We start from the raw sequence: 20,824 nt of genomic DNA, 5'->3' as shown, positions 1-20,824 counted from the left end.
TCCCTGAATTAATCATAAAATAAAATTTATTATCCAAACTGGGACACTTGTGAGGGTGAAGGGGAACTAATAATGTCTACTACTTTTCTTCTAAGTACAAAGTCACCCTAAAGTAAGGTGACCGGATTTTAACATTGGTAAAGCAGGACACCATTGACGGGGTGGGGGGTGTGTGTTCCTAATTAAAAATTTGGTCTATATGGCGCAACAAAAATTTTCATAGAATGCAAAAATAGTATTGTAATAGATATTTTTTAAATTTCAACATAAGTACAGTTTACAAATATAATACATTAAAAAAATTATGTATATGGCGGCGCCTGTGGCTCAAAGGAGTAGGGTGCTGGCCCCATATGCCAAAGGTGGTGGGTTCAAACCCAGCCCTGGCCAAAAAAAAAAAAAAAATTATGTATAGTATTATTTTATTCTTTGGCATATTTCTCATTTGAGTGAATTTTTTTTAGTAGATTGCTGTTGTTTAAAAGGTCATGAAATTTTTCACAAGAATTTGTTAAATTATATTTCACACATAAAATGGCTTTCAAAGTCTCAACACTTGATTGTGATTTTTCTGATGTCCACACTTTATTTACCTTAGAAAAAATGCGGTCAGTCGCAGCATTAGTTCCTGGTAAGGACAGCACATATCCCACAATTATTGTACATTATTGTATGAAACATAGTTTGTTTCAAAATGATGAAATATTTCTAAACATTTGTTCTGTATTGTGATTTTTGCTGATGCCCAAGATTTAACCTTTTCCTTATCAATATATTTTTTTGATTCTTGAATTCCATATCTGGCATATGGTGTGATCAAGATTTAACATTTTCCTTATCAATATATTTTTTTAATAATGATACCTTGTTAAGTCATAAGTGTCACTTTCAAGGATGGCACTAGACATTTTGCCGCCACTATAAAATATAAATAATACGAGTACTGTCTGCTAAATTCATGAAATAAATTACTTAAATTATCTGAATAGCTGATTTATTGACATCATTTGTTTAACTATCACTAGCATGCAGTACGATGTGTATCATCTGAGAGACAGTTACAAAATGTTTTCATGGGTGTCAATGCCAAAAAATGCCATTGTTCATTAAGTTCAAACAATGGTGGTCAAATTCTAACAACTGATCAACAATGCGAACTTTGATAAGCAGTTCTCAATAATCAGTTCTCAACAATTATTTGTTATTATTAAAGTTTAACATCATAAAATTAACAAACATAATATAAAACTCATATCCTGGTGAAATAGCCACATGGCAGTTTTGGGACCAGAATTGCCGCTGAGAGACCACCACACACATGTAAAGACAAAAAGTGCTTTATTTTGCAAACATATGCCTGGGCCACTCTTCTCTTCAGCATAGCTGGAGTAAGGGCAACCCCCTAGTGAAGCGAGCTGAGGTTTTTAAAGCTCATAGAGGAATTTCATAGGGTATTTTGTCTGGCCGGGCTGCTACTGGCTGAGCTGTTTATGGTTAGGGAGCCTCTGAGGGGGGGTCTACTTGTTTGTTCCAGACAGTTTGGCTCCTTCTGAGCTCAGTGTCCTTGCCTAGAAGCGAGGGAGGGAGCCAGTCTCCTTCTGATATTGATTCCACCCGGGCGACCTTGCCCAGGAGGGGAGTAGGGAGTTTACATTAGCCTTTTCATTTCCAAATGAAGTTACATTAACCTCTTCATTCCCAAGTGGAATTACATTAACCTTTTCAGAAGCTGAAAACTGTATATTCCCTTCCGGTTGTCCCTTGTCCTGCTGTTCCCTAGCTTGTCTTGTCATGCATTCTTTCCAAAAATCAAGACTTTTTAAAAATGCCATGGGACGTGGGATAAATTATGAAAAATTAGGACTGTCCCACCAAAAGCAGGACGTCTGGTCACCTTACCCTAAAGTGAGGATTCAGTTATGAAGAGAACACCTGCTAATGGACAGAAGATTTGCATTCAAATCCCAGAATACCACTTTGAAACTATGACCTTGACCAAATTATTTCCTTCTTATTTGAACCTTAGGTTCATCATCTGTAAAATAAAGATAACAATATCCATTTTAGAGTCATTTGTGGATAAATGAAGTGAACTAAATACATTTGAAGGTGTCCCACAATGTCAATAAATTGTTAAGCACATGGAGTTACACACCTAAATTATGTTACACACATAAATATGAAGGAAAACATTATGAGACATATCATCTTAACAGCAACTAGAGTGATATTCTGGATACTGGAAGATTGCTTTTGATAAAAAAAAAAAATGAAAAACAAAAAATAAAAAACCCTGCCCCTTTAAGAGCTCTCTGGTTCTGATTTCTTGGCAGTGTTCTGGATCGTTCCTCAGTAGACACAGGCATGACAACAATCACTATTTGTGGGAGAATAACCCCTACAATTGTCTTTATTGCTAAATTATACATTAAAAAAAAAACAACTCTAATCCTATTACCCTTAGTACCTATATAATTAGCCTGATTTGGGGGAGCACTGTTGTACTATATTCTTACTACATACTAGCCACTGTGTTAAGTCCTCTGCCCCATCCTTGGGCACTAACACATGGCAGGTTAACACCAGTATCATCTCACAGTGTGAGTGTATGGAGGAAGCCTGTGTTGGAACATCAGGACCCTGAGGTAATGGCCTAGTCACTAGCGACATAACTTGGGCAAAACACATCTACAAAAGGAGAGATAGATTAGATGATCATTAGGACCCCGTGCGCTCTGGCCCTCTATGATTCTAAGACATCCATGGCATTTTACAAGTCTAGATGATTGATTTCTTGAATATTTTCCTCCACATTTTCTTGTCCTTTCTCAAAACAGAAAAGGTTTAAGTACAGTTTAGCAGAAACAGACATTTGATGCAGAGATTTAAAGCAGTTTAAGAAAACATTAATAATGAAATACACAGATAAAATAGCTGCTCCATTAAAAAACATTTATTCTTTTTCACATGAAGTGAAATTGCAGTTGTAAACATGAACTAAGAAACATTTGTTTTACAAGGTAACTTGCTATATGACGAGGACCTTATGTTGCTAGACAAGATGGTGATTAAAGACTTTAACTTCTAAATCCTACAATTCTGAGACAGTCTTAGCATTTTATGCATCCAGATTTACAGCCATATTTTTTTTTTTTGATAATTTCTCTAACATCTTCCAGTCTATTCTCATTACAGAAGAAAACGTTTTGCATACAGTTACAGAAACAGAGATATTAAATAGAGATTTAAAGTAACCTCAAAATACATTTACAAGGAAATATACAGATAGAAGAGTTGCTGAGTCAGGAAACATTCTTTTCAATGTAATGAAATTGAGACTGTGACTATGAACTGAGAGGAACATTTGTCTCACATGGTAACTCTGAATTCTTTTAATTTTGAAACTACAGACATGTACAGACTTACAGAATTTACACAATGCTATATTCAAAATAGTTTTTAACTTCTAAGAATTAAAGTTCTCAGTGACAAGCTTTAGATGTGTAATTTAAGCCCACTGGATATCAACTTCATCACAAGAAGCAACTACATACAGTTTCCCCCATCCCCAGCACAAGAAAGAAAACTAGAAACTTTTTAAAGCAATAAACTCTCCAAAATACAAATGATTAAACTGAAAGAACACATTTACAAATAAACATAAATTTTCAATTGTTCAACTGAAGCAAGTGACTTAATTTGCATATTAACTCCTTTTCTTACTACTTCCTGATTTCTGATTGTGGGAAGTTTGGTTTGTTGTTACTGTTTTGAGACAAGGTCTCCCTCTGTTGCCTGGGCTAGAATGCAGTGGCATCATCATAGCTCACTGTAACCTCAAACTCCTAGGCTTAAGCAATCCTCTTGCCTCAGCCATCCAAGTAGCTAGGACTATAGGCGTGCACCACCACAGCTGGCTAATTTCAAAAATTTTTGTGGAGACAGGGTCTTGCTATGTTGCCCAGGCTGGTCTCAAACTCCTGGTCTCAAGTCATCCTCCTTCCTCGGCCTCCCAAAGTGCTGGGATTACAGGAATCACTGTGCCTGGACTGATTCTGGCCATATTTATTCTGCACCTACTGTGCAAGACATTGGGAACATAAAGATCAGATAAGGTCCAGTGGTGTGCAAAAAATGTTTAACAATCAGCTCTTAAAGGGAAGTCTTTACTTATAGCATTTACCAATTGCTATGGTGTTAATACTCCCAGTATGGCAGATTTCAAGCTACCAATAATTTAACAACTGGCTCACAGAATTCCTGAAACTAAAAATCATCTCTCACAAGCCATTGTAAGTCAGCTCCAACATACCACTGTAGAATCTCCACCCTCGAGTAGCTCATAATCTCTTCATGGGTACATACTTTAAAGAATAGAAAAGAATGGGGAAAATAGAGATAAAATTTAAATATTTCAATTATATTTTTGTAGGTAGTTTTAAAAGTTAATAGGAACACTAAAATCTGTGGCATTTTCCTATTTTTCTTCTTTACTATTCCTTTTTTCCTCTTAAACTTATTTTAGGAAATCTTGTGGGAGAGGAAAGGATGAGTGGAGAAAGAAGAAAAAAGACGAGAAAAGACATCCTAAGAAATACATATAATTTCTGTGTATTAACAGTTATGTTTACATTAGAAGAAAAACCCCACTAAGAGCAAATATGATGTAACTATTAAAGTTACATCTTCTTTAAGCCCCTGTAGTCAGTTACAAGTCCTGAACATCTGTTCTGACCCCTTTGGCTATGGTTCTGATGAAATTAGCTAGCTTTTTCAGCACTATACTAAAGAGCACACAGCTGTACAACACTCGCACAATCAGCTCATAAGAAAAGGCAGATCTAAATTCTGGAGTCTGAAAACTGATCTTCCTTTATAGTCACCTCCCTTGTATTAGATCTTGGGCAACTGCCGGCTGGGGTGACCAGGGAATTCTTCTGGTAGCAAAACGTGAAGTCTGCAGGTTGGGCATGTCCCCTGTTGCATCAACCATGGTCTGATGCACTAAGCAGCAAAAAGATTTATGTCAGTCTCTCAGATTTAGCCTTAGCAGAGGCAGATGTGCCACTCTCTCTCTATATATATTAGGGTTACCAAACAATCTATTTTCTGGTGGATCTTTAAACTGCTATAATGATGGCACTTTCTTTGCGGTTTTGCTAAGCAATATAGCTGGTAATACCTTTTTTTCCCTGGAGACAGGGTCTCGTTCTGTTGTCTAGGAAGTGGCATCCATATACCTCACAACCTCAAAATCCTGGGCTCAAGTGATCCTCCTGTCTCAGCCTCCTGAGTAGCTAGCATTAGAGATGCGTGCCATCATGCTTAACACTAATTTTTCTTTTTTTACTATTGTAGAGATGAGGTCTCAGCTGGACTCAAAATTCCTGGCCCCGAGTGACCTTTCTGACTCATCCTCCCAAAGTGCTGGGATTACAGGTATAAGCCACCACACTTGGCCTAGCTGTTAATATCTCTTAGCCAGTTTATTCTATTAGGATTCTTTCTTCAACCCCAATATTCCAGATGGCTAGCAATTCTTCCTGACAAGAAAATTGGAGAATCTTGCTATATTCCCTCTTTATTATATATTATTTTCATTTATAATCCAGAAAAAGTTATAACTAAACATATAAAAGCCACCAATACCTTATATCACATATTGACAATGTTTTGAGGTTAAAATCCCTAAATAATGAATATACTCAGATTATTTTCTTTAGTAATGATCTTTGACAGCAGACTTTCTATTAAGTCATTTGAGTATTGATTCTTTAAAAACCATTTTTATCTATATGAATAACTAGAGAGCACAGTCTGATAGGATTAAGAATGGGGCACTATATATGAGGCCTACTAATTCTAATTTGTAACCTGAATGAATTATATAATTTGTAGTCAATAAGCATTGGCAAAGAATAAAATGTTTTGTTAAAGATGTATTTTCTAAAATTGTTGGGAACGTAAAACTTCCAATGGGAAAGTAAGTGACTAAATGTCTTTCCTGGAGAACTTTTGGGATTAGGCATTTTGTATCTGTCTCTTCCTATCAGACAAGATGCAAAATATAATTGTGTCTTCCAGGTCCCACATGGTATTTCTCTGAAATGTTGTTCTACAAACATAGCTTGACTGAGCTGGCTATTGTTCACATCCATGAAAAGGCTTTTTGTAAAAGATTATCTTTTCCTGTGTCAAATTATATCTCTGCAACAGAGAACTTGAGTCATAAATTATAAATCAATAGCAAATGCATGGTAGCAATCGCAGGAATTAATCCACATAAATGCCAAAAGTCAACAAAAGATATGCTAGCCTCACATTTTCCTAACGTCAAAACTCAAGCCTGTGGGCAGTGCCTGTGGCTCAAAGGAGTAGGGTGCTGGCCCCATATGCCAGAGGTAGTGGGTTCAAACCCAGCCCAGGCCACAAAAAAACTGCAAAAAAAAAAAGAAAGAAAGAAAAAAAAAACTCAAGCCTGAGCATCTTCAAAAGCAAATATAGGCGCCTGAACACACTGCTAAGTCTTATGCTTTAAAATGACAAGAAGTCATAATTACTTGTGGACAAAAGATACTATGCGGCGGTACTCATAGCACACCAAGGTTAAGGGTTGCTGCTGCTAGTTCCGCTACTAAACTACCCTGTGCATCAACATTTCTCCCAGTTGTGTGCAACTGAACATGGTGCCTACTATGTACCACTTAAGTCTCAACATTTTCCCCTTCTCCTGTAAGGTATGTGAAGATCTGAGAAAGCATAATGGAATCTATGGCTATGGCTATGATGGGAAAGATGTAAATGTTTCTGTGTTGCACCCAAAGTGGAGTTATACCCAGTGGAACTCATGACACAACAAAAGATGATGCCACATGAATATGATTTGAAGTTTAAGTAAGGTAGTATGAGGCTTGCTGAACTGATTAGTGACAAAATATTACAGGAGAAGTGTAAAGGGTTACCTGAGAGTGGAATTTGTGAGCACAAGGCAAAACTGAAAGGTTTTCTGGAGACAGATTCTCATGGCATATCACACAAGGCTCTTCTTCCTCTTCCTCCTCCTCCTAAAAAAATCCATATGATGTTATGTTTAGCTCTTTTTTTCCTCCCAGCTCGAACTGTGTTCAGAATCAACAACTTTATTCTCACCAAACTATTGGCTCCTTCCCATGTGGCAGAACCTTGTGAACTGAGAGGCCTCCAGGAGGGTTTTGGAGGCTGTGCAGCATTAGGCTGTGATGGAGAATGGCTAGGTGAAGCACAATTACCATTTGGCACTGATTTTCCTTGACTCTGAAAATAAGAATATAACATTTTTTTAGAACTGTTTTAAAATAGTAGGATTAGAATAGCAGAGAAAGCAGTATAGCAAGAATTAGTTAAAATGATTGTATTTGTAAGAAGCCTTGATACAAAATGCTGACAATCCTTATATATTCAGAGCTAGATAAAAACAAAAGTAACTGTATATATTCTTTTACCTAAAATATCTTTCCAGAAAATTAGAAAAGGATGTCTTCCTTTAGAATTCAAAGCAAACTAGAGTAAACTTCAAGCGGACCAGCTCTATTCTAGCATAATCAGGTGGTGGGAAATACAAACAGACTTCCTATATTGTCAAGTTGAAGTTATTACATTGTTTACTGTTAACAGATGATTTAATATGAATAGAAGTTACCAGTTTTCTGAACAAGGAGATAATTAAAACTGTTTACTACTAGAGATAAGGGTAGAGAGAGTCTGAATTTGCTTTTTTTTTTTCTTTTTTACCTGAGCTCTCTTGGGTTCGATAAATTGGGAAATCTTGTAAACAATTTCATCAAATGTCAGTCCAGATAAGGACTTCCCATGAGCATCCTTCAATTTTCGTAAAAAATCCATAAGCTCCTTTCTGGAAGAAATCATGGAAAGAGCAGTGGTGATTTCAGGATGTGCCCTCCAAAGGAGATATAGAATCCTAACATGTGTAGCATATACATGTGACTTGAGATCTTTCTCTAATCTGAAAAAGTGATTAATTTTTCAGGCCTATCTTAATTTATCCTAAAACAAAATGGAAACTCCTAATTGTATTCATTAATGATATGTAATGTACTCATGAATCTGATAAAGTTATTTTTTCTTCCCCCAAAAACTGTTTTTGAGAGCTCACTATGTGAAACTCAGGTTTATCTACTTCTTTATGCATTGAGCTCTTTATATCACATTTCTCAAATGTTCTCTTATTCAAGACTAAAATATTCCTTCTCAACTATGTTGCTATTGATTTCTCTCCTCTTCATCAGCATTAATAGTTTTACTTTTATAAAACTCATAAACAGAAAACAAAGATTAAAAAACCAGGAAAGCAAAGGTTAAAAGATACATTAATTATATGAAGAGGGAACCAACAATTATTTTAATTGATATGTTCCTATTCAATTTCCAAGATCTGCTATTTCATATTGCCTAAATATTTACTTTGTCCTGCAAAAACATAGACAAAGGCTTTATGTTTGTCTACATTTTTAAAGGACAAAGTAAATATTTAGGAAATATGAAATATTTTTCTTTCTCAAATGAATCATCATGACATCAGCCTCATAAACTTTTAGATTTACAATTATTCTTTATATATATATTTATAACAACTAAAGTTCTATTCCTACTACTATTATGAAATTTATAAAAGCATAATCTAATATTAAAGCATGACAGTATGTATATTAAATGAAAGTGTTAGTGTTCAAATGAAAATACTGGTGAAAACTACAGTTCCTTAGATATGAGTAGAGATAAAAGAAATTTCATTTGTTATGAGTAGAATTAAATATCTTCCTGCCAAAGTCACATAGTAAAGAGCACAGTAAAATTATGATTTCTTGCATTTTACTGTGTTTCCTAACAACAAAACTATAAGGACCCTCGATAAAATTAAGAAAACAGGAAACTAAAACCTAGAGATGTTTGGGCTTATGTAACATACAATCAACTTAAAATTCACTTTGAAAACAGGTCATTAAGATAATTATTGCAGCTGGTGACATTTGGATAGGTTTAAAACTAGTTGCACTTTAAGTAAATGAGAAAATCTAAATTTAAAATTATTCTCTCATGATTTAAGACTAGTAACTTTAATGAAGAAGTTTAGCATTTCTTCTTTACCAAGGCCAAGGTAAGAAGTATCTGTACTTTTTGTGTATGCGTGGTTTGTGTCTCTGAAATGTTTCATCATCATATTATGGCCATGGAAACTGTAGAATATGATCTGTACTCACCACTAAATAAAAATTAAGGTACCTGGTCTGTTGTGGAAAGGCGGTTTTCAGCCTATCTGTAATCCTCTCCCAGTTCATCATGGAGAGATCACTTCCCAGACTTGGGCTGGGAGGCACAGCCTCTCCCACAGGCGTTGGCATAGTCCAGGCTATGCCAGTCATCTGGAAGGAGCACAGAGTTATAATTTATCAGCATCACTTACTAAGAAGTGACATTCCATGCCAAGAGGACACTTCCCATATCTCATAAAATGTATAGAATGAAGAATAATACTGACATATATATTATCTTTTTATAGATTTTTCTTAACTAATGAAAACAATATTTCTAATTATTTATAACTATTTTAACTTATTTTTAAAATAGGGCATAATTACCTTAGTAATTACACATAGGTACAGAAAAACATGAAGGGTGTTTATTGCTGTTTTTTGATAATAGAGAAAAACTGAAAACAACCTTAAAACTATTATTAGGGGAATGAGTAAATAAATTATGGCACATCTGATCAAGTTCTAATCAGGGGTTCTCAAACTTTTTAAACAGGGGGCCAGTTCACTGTCCCTCAGACCGTTGGAGGACCGGACTGAGGACCCCAGGACGAGTCAGCTGCTAAGCAGGACAGGCAGTGGCGTCAAAAACACCCGGTGGCCAGATAAATGTCCTAGGTGGGCTGCATGTGGCCCACGGTCTGTAGTTAGAGGACACCTGCTTATGTCTGGGCATAAGAGATGTCCATGAAATATGTTTAGTACATTTTTAAAAAAGCCTATGGCAGAGTATTTATGGTATGACTCCTTTTATATTAAAAAATGTTTAAAGCATATGCATATATACATATGTATAAAAGTCTAAGCTATATAACTATAAACAGTGATTATTTCCAAGGGATTCAATTGTAGAGTAATTTTGGTTTCTAACTCATACATATCTGTATTATTTGCATTTTTTATGATGAGCACATATACTTTTATAATTAGAAAATAAAGTTAAATTTCAAACAACAAAATAAAGACAGGAATGCTTCGAACTGTCCAAAGTCCCACAAATGCCATAGTCAAAGGTGGTAAGGAAGTTGTAGTGATAACCTCTGAGCCATGAAACAAAACAGTTTTCCTCATATTTTATAGCAATTCTTTCTTAGAACCATTAAGATTTGAATTAATTAAAATACCAATAAGTGAATTTTTTAGAGTGCTAATCTGATGACTAAGATAATTATAAACATGGACTCTACTTTCAAACATTAGGTAATTATTTATAAAAAATTAGCAGTTACTAACCTTCATTGGAATAACTTGTACAAAGCCTAATAAGTGAGAAGAATGGAATACTGCCCAGAAATCTGAATTTGTAGCAATATCAAGCTTTTTCCAAGGAATAAGAAAGTAATTTTATTAGGTTAGGTATTTTAATGTTTTCAATAAAATTGTATTATAGTTCCTCACAGAATGATGGACAAGCAAACTGCCTAAGTAATAATATAGTAGTATCACGGTGAAAAAAAGATATGGTACTTATTTAATATGTTAAGGCCTTTATACATATTTGTTTATAGACAGATTTATAGACGGTACAAAAACAAGCAAAGTCAAAGTCCATCTGATCTGGCCTTAAAAAAGGAAGAGAAATAATTAGCTAGGCCTAGAATGTACTTATAGGAAAGTCAAGATTTGAGAATTTTGCATTAATTATATCTAACACCAACACCATTATTTGGAAGGACATTTCTCTTTTAATAAAAAAATTTACCTTAGCCAAAAATTACAACTAATAATTCCAGTATAAAGTTTATCTAACTATTTTTAGCTAGGAAGATTTGTAACTTTACAGTATATGTTCCAAGATGAGCTATTTATACTGTCTGTTTATAGATACAGTTCAAACACTGTCCTGTGTGTATGTATGCATGTGTATGTAAATAAAATTTTTCTTTAGCTTTGTGGTATAATTTAGTTTATTGTGACTCACCTTCTTTGCTTTTCAATTTACCAACAACCATACTAAAAATAATCTCTTGATATCATTTTACCTACATCATTGACTATTATGGAATAAAATTATAACTCTCTAGTTAGACTCTCTAGTATAAAAAATGTATTTATCTCTGTATCCCCCAATTATGCTAGTATTAGTTAAATAATACATGTAATATCTTTGCCGCAGGGCTTCAAGGAAAGAATTTATTTAATTATCATCATCAGTACCATATAACTCATTATTAGCCATACCAAATAAATGAACAAAGAGAAGACATTCATTCATTCAGGAAGTGATGAAAAACTAGTTATGTCTATTCCATCAAGAAAGGTTCTTACCAGGGGGCCTCTAGGTTGGGCAGGTGCAGAAATGACTCCAGGGCAAACTGCAGGCATTTGAGGAACAGTAAGTATGGGTCTAAAGAAAGATTCCTTCACAAGGGGTCTTCCCAAGAACTGCTGCATCTAAAATTGAAAAAGTAAAAAGTTAAACAAAAAGACCATACACATTTATGTATCTAATGTAGGAACTTCTCTAAATTCATAAAGCAGTACATAAGGGGAAACAGTGATTTGAGATACAGATACAAAGCATACTAGAAACAATGTGTGTCAGAATCTTAGGTAAACATACAGATATCTGAAAGAAGCAAAGGGAAATGAGATACACAAAAAAGGGCACTGAGAAACAGGAAAGAATTGGATTCTAGTTCCATTCATCTCTACCTAGCTGGGTAACCCTGGATGTCCTCTATAAAATGAGAGGGTTAGGTGAGGTGATCCCCAAGTTTCCTTCCCAACTGTAATAAAACACAGCTATGGAGAGGGGATTGATTCTATCCTCACTGACTGTTCTCAGGGAATGCTATCTATGTTGGTGGACACAACTGGTACTCAGAAATTTTACAAAAGAATTCAAAGCTATCCATAAAAATGTTTTTTTCTCTATTATGTGCTAGAGGTACCACTTGATGAAATACCAACTTTATGTTTAGCTCCAAGGAGAGGAGAAGGATGAAGTGGGGTAGACCTAGGGGATAAATTATCCTACAGTGACTTACAGATATGCTTGTTGGTATTACTGTACTTCCCAGGGGGTTGTAGAAAACTAGACCTTATAAGCAGTTATGGATGGGAAGAATACTTTGTTGGCTGGAGTACGGAAAAGAACAGATTTATTCAAATACGTACCATGTTCCAAGCCTGGCATAAGGAGTAGTTCAATAACAATTTAAGTAAAACATGAATAATATCAACATCTAAGTGATGATCCTAAAACTAGCATGTAAAAGGTAAATGGGGAACTTTTCAATGGAAGATTGGGTTTATATTTAATTCTTAACATCACCAAAGAAGAGACATTAGATGCCTTCTAGGTAAGAAAAAGACATTTTGAGACAACTGAGGAAATATAAATTTTAACTATATATTAGATATAAAAATTACTCAAAATTTTCTTAGATAATGGTGTTATGATTAAATCTAATAAGAATTCTTCACCTTTTAGGATATATCCTGAAGTACAAATAGATAAAAATATATGCTATCTGGGGTTTTCTTTAAGATATTCCAGTGGAGAGAAATAAGGGGATGATGTAACTTCATTTCCTTAGGCTACGTGCCCAGTAGTGGAACTATTAGATCACATGATAGCTCTAGTTTTAATGTTCACCTTCCCACTAACAGTGTACAAGGGCTTGCTTTTCTCTGCATCTTCACCAATGTATTTTATGTCTTTTGTCTTTTTAATAATAGCTATTCTAACTGGAGTGAGATGTTATCTCCTAGTTTTGATTTGCGTTTCCCTGAATTTTTCCAGTCTATGACCATAGGATGTCTTTCCATTGATTTGTGTCCTTCTCAATTTCTTTCATCAATGTTTTACAGTTTAAACAATATAGTGATCTTTTAACTCCTTGGTTAAATTTATTTCCAGGTATCTTTTTTTGGTAGCTTTGTATAAGGAGTTGCTTTCTTGATTTCTTTTTAGATAGTTCACTATTAGTGCATGGTTTTTGTAAGTCAACTTTTCATACTGCAACCTTACCAAATTCATATTTTAGTTTTAAGGAGGTTTTGGTGGAATCTTTGAGATTTTCTATATGTAAGACCATGTTGTCTGCCAACTGGGATAAGTTGACTTCCTCTTTTCTGATCTGGATGTCTTTTATTGCTTTCTCTTGCCTCACTGCTTTGGCTAGGACTTCCAGTACTATGCTGAATACAAGCAGGCATCCTTGACTTGTTCCAGAACTTAGTAGAAAAGCTTTCAACTAGTCTCCATTTAGTATGATGTTAAGTTGTGGGTTTGTCATACATGGCCTTTATTGTCTTGAGGAATACCTAATTTGCTAAGAGTTTTTATCATGAAGCAATGTTGAATTTTATCAAACGTTTTTTAGCATCTTTTGAAATGATCATATGATTTTCATCCCTCTTTCTGTTGATATGGTGTATCAATATCACATATACTAATTTGTTTATCTTAAACCATCCTTGTGTCCCTGGAATGAATTCCACTTGATCATACTGAATGATATTTTTTAACACTTGAGAATTAAATAGCCATGGTATAAAAACCAAGATATAATGAGAACAGTCCGTATTAGGTTAGATTTTTCAAGTTAGACTATTATTATGTTTAAGTCTCGTGACTTAACACAGAATACTAGAATCTCAGAGATAGATCAGATCATCTAGTACAATTTCCTAACTTATTCATGGGAAAACCAAAGTCCAGAACAGCTCCTTTTCTAAAGACCAATATAGCTTTTCAGAAAGTTAAGATCTGAAACTCAGACCTCTCTAGTATACTTTTAACACCACCTCAATTTATAACCAATAGCACTGTAATATTTCTAGCCATTTTGCTTTCAACCTCTCTTTTCTGAAATTTGATGGTCATCAACACTTGCACTTTAACACAACCGTTAGCTTAGTCAAGTGCAGCAGTGATTCTGGTTTAGGAAGCACAAAAGATAGGTGTGTATCCCTCCAGGCTGTTGGCAAAGGATGCTTATGAATTACCAGATAGCCTAACTGCCAGTGGGTTTTTGCTTTTAACTAAACATGGGCAAGCCACATCAAACACGAGAAAGTCTGCAAAGCAATAAAGGTAGACGCTCTGGAGGTCAAGGTTTGACTGTTTCCCAGCTACAGAATATAACTAGCATTAAGCAACCAAAGCTTATGTGGGTGTGGTTCTGGGAAATGCTGAAGAATAATTCTGTACCTAGCTCATGGTCTCTGGAGCTGTTTTATATTTCGAGTAATGGGAGAGTTTAATTACAATCTAAGGGGAATATTTTGAATATGGGCAAAAGGTCCAGGTTTTTAGACATTCTACCCAAAATACATGTGACTGCAGGGATTTCTCTGTCAGTTACTTAACACATTCCTTATCAGGGTGATTTGGTATGATGATGATCCAAGCCTAGAATAAGGATGTTCATAAAATACTGCTCCTATAGAAACTGACTTGACCAAAAGGATAAAAGCAATAGTATCATTCTAAACTAAAGCCCATAGTATATATCACAGAATTCTTTTAGCTCTAGACGCTGCTTTTGAAATATATAGTATAGCTCCATCCAACCATATAATTTTTAAGTTCTTTTTTATATTAAGTTCTCTGAGATAACATTTTCAGAGTTCTAGTACATGCAGGAGTCCTGATCAAAAGTTATCTGTCCACAAATATCTTATACTTTATTATCATTAGGTGATGAAATGATCACCTAATGATACCTTCTTTTCCAGTTTTTTTTTTTTTTTTTGGCCAGGGCTGGGTTTGAACCTGCCACCTCTGGCACATCGGACCCGTGTTCTACCCTTTTGAACCACAGGTGCCGCCCTAATGATACCCTCTTAAAAGGTCTTTTGAAAAGTTGTGTGAATTTACTGCGTTAGGGTACGATGTTTCCGAGAAGGGTAACATGAATAGTATAGCATAGAGCACAGTCTATCTGATTAAGATTCATTGGTACCTACCAACCAACAGAGAAGGAGTGTAAATGGAAGCTGTCCTTGCTGTTGAGGGTATGATAGAATATAAAATTTAAAGAAAAGAAAGTCTAATGTAGAAGGGGAGGGGTAAAGTCCAGCCTTCTAGGGTATAATGCTAAAATGCTTCACTTATCTATTGGTAACATGATGGCACTGGGAATTCTGAGTATTCATCAGTTATATCTCCCACGGTGTAGGTGAGATTGATGGATAAATGAGAGGGACTATCACTCTCATCCCTAACATCCAGCAACACAACCTACTGTCTAGGCCTCAGCTGAGCCGACCAGCTAATTATACCATCTGGTGACTAGTAGGTGTGGTCATAGTGTACTTCTTCCATTTTGAACACACAGTAAACATGCTGCACATTCAGTGTAGTATAGCCCTTACCATTTTGTCAAAATGAAGAAATAATTGTCACTTTTTCAAAATGTCTTATTTCTTACCAATATCTCAGGACTGGGTGGTGGTGGAGGAAGCTGGACTGGAGGCAAGGTACTCAAGGCAAACCCTTGCTTTACCTTGTTTATTTGTTCATTGTACTGTGTCTGGTGGAAGAAGAGTAAAAATGTTTTAGAACACAATCAATTTATAGAAACAGCATATGGAAATACTTGACATAGTTTTGAATAATACAATATAGAATAGTGGTTCCTAACCTATAGCCAGGAATAATATAAAAACAGCTCTGATACAAAAATAATTCTATAAGCTACACATGTAAATAGTCATATTTACATCTACACATGTAAATAGTCATATTTCAAAAAATGTCAATTGACAAAAAACAGATACATAATTCACGGAACTGTGTGAAAAATTTTCCTAGTGTTTCTAGCTCTGAGGTAGAAATCACTGATACAAAATGAAAAAAGAGTCTAAAGATTCAAGAAGCTACATATACTACCTGTAAAAAGAGTCCCAAACCAAATTAATTAATAAGTAGTCAGTAGGTTATCTTTTTAGATTAATTTTAGCATCATCCTAATTCTATTAAATCAATAATTAAGAATTTACTGTTTTGCATTATGGAATAATTATAAAAAAGTTAAGATTAAGAGTGTAGGCCTACTCGATCTTCTTTTAATTCTGTAAACAAATTACTACTCAGACAAAGTCAAGACATTTAGTTTTGGTTGGAGTAGAGTAAGTTTTGAAATTCTAGGAAAACTAGGTGTGAGACATAGTTTTGAGTTTATCTTTTCCTGGACTAAGGATCTAAAAGACTACAAGTATGAGTTTAGAATGCTACCTCTAATTAATTACATGCAAAATAATTAATCTCAAATTAAAGAAATAAACTTTGATTAGTGAAAGGAAAAAAAATGTTCTTACTTAAATTTCTCTATTAATTGCTTTTAAAGTTAGATGTCTCCAATTTTGTATCGTCTGTGACATCTAGCCAATTGATTTGAAATGTACTTTAGGACTTACCCTAAGGAATGCAATCTTGTTTCTAACATCCGCCACAATAGCATTCCAACTATCCACTGCAGCTTTTAATTGAAGTGATTCTAGGTTGCTGATGTCGAAAAGGAGATAGAAGAGAAAGCACTTTCCTTTTATCTAACATTAGACTTTCAAAAATTTCCATTATGTTTTCTAGCATACATATAAATAACATCAAACAACAAAATTACACCTATTACCAACAATTACCTCAAATGGACACAAAGATATACAGAAGGGCTTATAATTAAAAAAAATAAAAGTGTAAAAAACCCCCCAAAACAAACAAAATATCCCCCACAAAAATGAAAACAAAAACTAGCAATATATGTGTGTAAGAATTCTTTTTATTAAGAGCAAATGTAATTTATGCTTGCAAAACACCACATATTTTTCTATCTTGGCAATACTTTTTTAGGATCTATTATAGAACCTTTGTTCAGGAATAATTCCAATGAAGTAGGGAAGTAGAGAAGGCCAACAGGGAATTGCCTTTGTCATCTAATGCAGGGGCATTCACAAAAATGTTGACCCATCTTGGACTATCTGTTGTACATACAACACATACTAATTTTGACATCACAGAGCCATGGTTGGCTTACATAGTTCCTTTGCAAACTAGAAAAACAAATTGCCTCTGGGAGGGCAAATTAGAAAGAAGCATCTCCTCTTTGTTGATGAATGGGGTTGCTGCCTTGCATAGTGCATAAACTGCACAAACACAGTAGCTGTATTAACCCAGGCCCCCCAAATTACTGAACCAAAATAGCAACAACTTTGAAGTCTCATAGTTTACCATCTCTAAAAAAGAGATTTCATATGGTCTTTCAAAAGGTTCTATATGTTATAATATCTCCACTTCAGAATGACTTAGCTCAACAGTTTTATAAAAGCTGAACAAGTTATAACTTAAATTCATCTCGGATAATGAGGCTTTGTAATATTCTTACTTATAGAGCACCCTTTCTCCTATTAACAAAGAATGAGCATTTGTAACAGTATTTCCCTGACCTGAATCCTTGTCATTATAATCTGGGAATCTTGCTGAACATCATACACTCTGAATCTTCAGCATTAAATAACAAAGAAGATTATTAAAATGACACTCATTTTAAAAAGTGATGATGTCTTGGTCTCAGAGATTCTAATTTAATTAATTCCTTAGGTTTGAAGGTACAGCCCGTAAGATTATAAATTTAAGAATTTCATGCAACCTGTACAATACTGAAAATTAGTCTATAATTACTATAATTTAAAAGTATAGCAGAAAACTGCCTTTAACATCTAATTTTAGGCATTAATATGATTTTTTTCCCTCAGAGTATTCCAAAGGTATTTAAAATTAAGTACTAGAAGGGAAAACAATTAGAAAAGTCTTCCAATTAAAATCCACCTTGTTTTACAAATATCTGGTCTTTCATGCCTATCTCTGATACTTTTGATCTATTTCACTCTAGAGGAAGGGAAAAATCTTTCAGCAACTATTACTGCACTCAGTAACCCTCTTATTGCTTTGGTGGAAATATAAGCACTGAAGTAACTAAATGACTTTTGAGGTTTTAAAAAAACAAGATCTTCTTCACTCCAAAGACTCTGATGTGATATATGTAAAACACATCATAGATATGTTCAACCTTGAGACTATCTCAGAGATCAAGATGCATTAAGGAAGTGGGAAAGGTTACCTTGCTGCCATGTGAGTCACCCTGGCAAGCTGACTGAGACACTCCTTTTCAGTCTGCTCTAGATGAAGCAAACCGAAATCTCTACGACACTGTAAAAAATACACCTACAAGTTTTTGAGAAAAAGAGAAAGAAGTTGAAGGAGTCTTTCTGATAAGTGAATATTATCTTCTCAATCACTCAAGTAAATTGTAAGCCATTTTTTCAGTTTCTTCCAACAGTACCTAAGCTTTTGACCATTCACGATACATCACCAAAACTTTTTGATCCATGCACATATGCAATTCTAATTTATTTCTTCAGTGGTTACTGGGTTAGTAAACTTTCTAGAAAATTAGTTTTCAAACTTGAACTCATATTTGAATCATCTATCAAACTAAAAAAAATGATAGCTTGGTTCCAGAGATCCTAATTTGATGGGTACTGGGTACAGCATGGGCACTGGGATTTTTAAAGGCTCTCAGGTAACTCTAACATGCAACTAAGTTTGAGATCACTCAAAAGAAGGCTCGTTCTCTTTTTTTTCCCCCATTGATGAAGAGGTAATAAAATAATCAGACCATACAGAGGGATACAGTAACAACAGGCCTTCGAGGTCATCTCATTCAATGTCCCTCTCATAGCAGGAATCCTTTCCGCATCATTACTGATGCAAAATCATTTAGCCTCTGTTTTTTACTACTAATCACTCAACAGTCACCAAAATATACACTCTCGGAAAACATTAAGTATTAGAAAGTTCTTCCTTCTTAAAATTAATAAAGGAAGAAGAAGGAGACCTTCTGACCAAAAAACAGTGAAAAACAAATCAAAGTATACTTGATCTTTTAAAGTAATGTGAACGTTTTCTTTTGTTAAAGCTCGTTCCTCAATACTATTTATTCTTCATAAATTTTTGATTCAGGTTTCACTCTTTGGTTGTTGACTTCTGGAACGCCAAGTACACTGCTAGAAAGTAGAGCTTAACCATAACGGAGATGGAAAAGGTTTTGATGTCAGCAAGCTCTCCAAAAATGTAAATCCTATTATATATCAAGTTTGATTATCTATAACCAAAAATTACATACACACATATGATCACATTTCTTTTGAGAGATTCCAGCTGTGGTGTTCTAAGTTAAAGAAGAAATTGAGTGACTATGGGAATCTGGAAACTATGTTAGTTTTTGACAATGATGTGTATGTGTTTTTGGAAGATCAATACAAGAAATAGTAGGCAAAGAAAATACTATGACAGCACTAAAATGTTATTCTAAGAAGTTCTGCTTAAGTGACCTGGCTTCATGAGAACTTTCCCAGAATATTTGTATTTTCTAAGGATACTGCAACAAAACACTTTCTTGGAGTCATTAGGGTAAAACACTGAAGTATTTTCATATATGATATGCCAAAGACTCAAAAAACCCCCAAAACTTTGACATGTGTTTTCCTGGCTGGTCCTAAGATGTCTTATTTCTATTTATTCAAAAACAGTCTTTAAAATATTCTTTAGGATGCTACTATACAGGTAAAATTTTCCTCTCACCCTGTGCCCACAGCCCCTTTGTCCTTACCTCAGCTGTTAAAGCTCTGCTAGTTTCTGCATTCAGTTTGCTTAAGTATGTTTTCATTGTACTTTCCAGATTATGTTTCTCCATTTCCCACTGAGATCTGAAATATATATATGATCATTACAGAATCAGCAATATTACAGCAAGGACAGTCTTTTTCATCTTATTCAGAAGGAAGGTACATTGTACAATTAGTAGAAAATTATTTCTTAAAAAAAGTATAACAGCACGTAAGAGAAGACATTCATCAACCCTACTGTTATCATTTACTACTGAAGAATGTGTAAGTTCTAAAGTTGTCGAGATAGAGGTTATGATTTAAAACTTGGCTCTGAAATCAAGTTGTCTGAGGATGAATCTTCCTCCATTAAATATAAAACCTTGGGCAAGTACAGTGGACTGAATATTTGTGTCCCCCCCCAAAATTCATGTGTTGAAATTCTCACTTCTAAGGTGATAATATTGGGAGGTGACTGATTAATGACAAAGCCTGAGAGTTCCCTTGCTTCCCTTTTCCCTCACCCCCACCATGTGAGGCTACTACGAGATGGTCATCGTGAGGAAGCAGATCCTCACCATACACTGAATCCACGGGCACCCTGGCCTCGGACTTCCTAGCCTCCACAACTGCAAGAAATGTATTTCTGTTGTTTATAAGTTACCTAATCAATGGTATTTTATTACAGCAGTGCAAAATTATGATGGCAAGTTACTTAATTTCTGTATATTTCAATTTCCTCACATAAAAATTTAGAGAACTGTATTACTCGCCTCAAAGCGCTGTTGTGAAAATTCATTCAGATAAATATACATAAAGAACTTTGCAGGGGGGAGGGAGGGGGGAGACGGTGGAGGGAGAGGGATTCCAGGGTTCACTTCTGCGGTTCATCTTGCAAG

The 20,824-nt window shown here is 34.9% G+C and overlaps 1 protein-coding gene across 1 annotated transcript in view; it reads right to left on the bottom strand.

Moving 5' to 3' along the window:
* Positions 1 to 4,653: 4,653 nt before the first annotated feature.
* The window catches only part of DZIP3 (DAZ interacting zinc finger protein 3), an 81,191-nt gene continuing 65,020 nt past the window's right edge, over positions 4,654 to 20,824 (bottom strand). Inside the window, exons 22-31 of the mRNA XM_012810377.2 lie at positions 19,931 to 20,027; positions 18,380 to 18,483; positions 16,680 to 16,767; positions 15,692 to 15,793; positions 11,577 to 11,702; positions 9,280 to 9,419; positions 7,771 to 7,891; positions 7,150 to 7,293; positions 6,963 to 7,064; positions 4,654 to 5,004 (exon numbers count right to left, since the gene is read on the bottom strand). Of these exons, the coding sequence (XP_012665831.1) occupies positions 4,894 to 5,004; positions 6,963 to 7,064; positions 7,150 to 7,293; positions 7,771 to 7,891; positions 9,280 to 9,419; positions 11,577 to 11,702; positions 15,692 to 15,793; positions 16,680 to 16,767; positions 18,380 to 18,483; positions 19,931 to 20,027 (1,135 nt within the window). The 3' untranslated portion in view covers positions 4,654 to 4,893. The remainder of the gene's footprint in view (positions 5,005 to 6,962; positions 7,065 to 7,149; positions 7,294 to 7,770; positions 7,892 to 9,279; positions 9,420 to 11,576; positions 11,703 to 15,691; positions 15,794 to 16,679; positions 16,768 to 18,379; positions 18,484 to 19,930; positions 20,028 to 20,824) is intronic.

This window comes from Otolemur garnettii, unplaced genomic scaffold, assembly GCF_000181295.1.
Source record: "Otolemur garnettii isolate 467f Iridium unplaced genomic scaffold, OtoGar3 scaffold00131, whole genome shotgun sequence".
Classification (NCBI taxonomy): domain Eukaryota; kingdom Metazoa; phylum Chordata; class Mammalia; order Primates; family Galagidae; genus Otolemur; species Otolemur garnettii.
The sequence above is the reverse complement of the archived record's forward strand: the minus strand, read 5'-3'. Positions and strand labels throughout refer to the sequence as shown.